Source organism: Babylonia areolata, chromosome 34 (genome assembly GCF_041734735.1).
Source record: "Babylonia areolata isolate BAREFJ2019XMU chromosome 34, ASM4173473v1, whole genome shotgun sequence".
In the NCBI taxonomy this organism is placed as follows: Eukaryota; Metazoa; Mollusca; class Gastropoda; order Neogastropoda; family Buccinidae; genus Babylonia; species Babylonia areolata.
The window spans coordinates 20,229,185-20,231,684 of NC_134909.1; the positions used below are offsets into that span (position 1 = coordinate 20,229,185).

A 2,500-nucleotide genomic window follows, 5' to 3' on the forward strand; every position below is an offset into this window, starting at 1 on the left:
TACGAGAAAACCAAAATCACATAAAAACACATATACATTAGCAAAACATATTACGAGTTTTCAATTTCTCTAAATTTCAATGCTTTGTGCAGGAAAATGGACACATTCCATATATATATGGAATATATATATATATATATATATATATATATATATATATATATATATATATATATATATATGTCGTTTGGACGACATCAGTAGGCAAAACCTGAATGTACAAGGTTGTCGGTAATATTTAGCTGGGATATATCTTTCTCTTAACCCTTTAAGAGCTGAGCAGCTCAAAACAAAATGCACTTCAACATCAGATTCCCTGTGTCTGTAACGATGTGCAGCCAAACTTGACACACCAAATCTAAATCTTGTAGTTATTAATCTTAAATATTTGTCCACGTAAGGTTTCATATCATGAAGACCGCAAAAAGTTCTAACATACTAAATCTATTGCTGTTTTGAACATGCTCATTCCATGCTTGTCATCCACAATCAATTAAACGTTGACGAAAAATTTTAATAAAATCATTTATGTGTAGCCGTGTCCTGAGTGGTTCTAATAGGGTACGGCACAAAAGACTTAACTAAATGATTGATTGAATGAAAGGATAGACAAGATCCCACGCACAGGCCAGGAACATATAGAGGCCAGTCACAAATGGGTTTTTCTATTGTTTTATTTACATAAAAAGAGAAGACCTAAGAAGAGAAGTAATGAGAAGAAGAAGACAACTAGGAGAAGAAAACAAGAACTAAGAGAAGACAGTGCCTGGAATGACACAAACAAATGTCATAAGTACAACATGTCAACACAAGTGAATAGTAAAGCACATGTATACATGGAAAGACTATCACTCGGGTTTGGGATACACAACAACATAATGCATATGTGTGAAGACCAAACGCTGACATCAAATGACATTTAAATAGTGCAGTTAAAGTGATTGAAGTGATGCTGACTTGGTGAAAGAACACTGACAGTATAGATTAGGTAAAGCTTATACTGTGTCAAAGTGACTCAAATGAATCAGTTTATCATGTTGCACTATACTGGAGCAAGCCGTATAGGAGACATCATGACAACTAAATTATAATTAACAGACTGTTACATATCAGGTGGTTTTAACCAATAACTGATATTAACCCAACACTATCTTGTAATCACAACAGCAGAATACTACACACATCTTAGAGTACTGAGAATCAGTGAAACACTGTAACCATCAGTGACAGCAAATGAGAAAGAACGCATCATATGCACCGACTAGAATATTCTGGAACAAACTATTAGTGTCCAGAGACGTCACTGACTGTGACGTTAAGAATCAAATGGAACACTGCTCCATGCAGATGACGACATGGCAATTATTTAGATCAATCATAGCCGAGCTGTGACTAACATGTCAAAGCAATAACTGAACAAAGAATTAACTGAACAAAGCAATAACTGAACATACTCATATGAACACAAGTACTGTGTCGAATAATACAATTTACAAATCAACACATTCTACACACTAGTACTTACAGCGATACGTAGCGAGGTGTCAGCCGTTGTGGGGACACACGACACACTGCCCACGACACAGCAAGAGAGAGAGAGAGAGAGAGAGAGAGAGAGAGAGAGAAGGCTCTGGTCAGATGACTGACCAGGTATGAAATGACCACTCATCCCTCACTGTGCCAATTTATGCAAGTTTAGCGGACCACAAAGGCCGTCACGTGTGCTTGCGAGCAGATCGTCACTAATCACGGAGAATCCGATGACAATTGTGTTTGTTTAACGGTGTTCAGTGACAGATTTCTAAATGATTCCTGAACCGATTTACGTCGGATAAGTTGCAAAAGAAAGAGCTCAACACCTACTTTATAATGAGTATAAAATGAAGTGTTGGTTATTTAAGATGAATTTATAATCTTAATTTAAGTCACCTGAACAGGGTCAGTTTTAACGAGCTCGTCGCTGAAAATTACAAACTGCGTTAAATCAGTGTAACGTAGGCAAACATAAATGGAACAGACTTAAAGATGGAATTACGACGATTCTGCCAGTATATAATACTTGTAGTTTACTGATCTGACAAAAGAGGTATTAATTAATTACGGTGGAACAGAAACACAAGTTTGCTCTCAGCCAATGACGTACCGCGATGCGACACTGGGCCAGCTGTGAGTAGGCTGTCTGGCCAGAACAAAATGATGTAAGCGGAATGACGTCAAACATTCTGTGCGCGGGTTAGGAGGGAAAACTGTCGTCTGCTAATACAGCTTGTGTATGAGGCAAGCTAATACAGCTTGTGCGTGAGGCAAATATTGGAGCAAGCATAGCGCTTGGTCACATATGCTACCCACATCTTGATTGAACCACACTTCGCCAAAACCATTTTCACACAGACAAATGCGTACATCAGTTACCCAATTTTTCTTTCCTCTAGAATCCAAATCAAACAGCTTTTTGTAAGCTTTTGATGATGATGATGATGATGATGATGTGTGTGTGTGT

At 37.6% G+C, this 2,500-nt stretch overlaps 1 protein-coding gene across 1 annotated transcript in view; it reads left to right on the forward strand.

Moving 5' to 3' along the window:
• The first annotated feature begins 2,147 nt into the window (after positions 1–2,147).
• Positions 2,148–2,500, forward strand: part of LOC143277583 (uncharacterized) — a 6,648-nt gene continuing 6,295 nt past the window's right edge. Inside the window, exon 1 of the mRNA XM_076582462.1 lies at positions 2,148–2,166. Coding sequence (XP_076438577.1) covers positions 2,148–2,166 — 19 coding nt within the window. The remainder of the gene's footprint in view (positions 2,167–2,500) is intronic.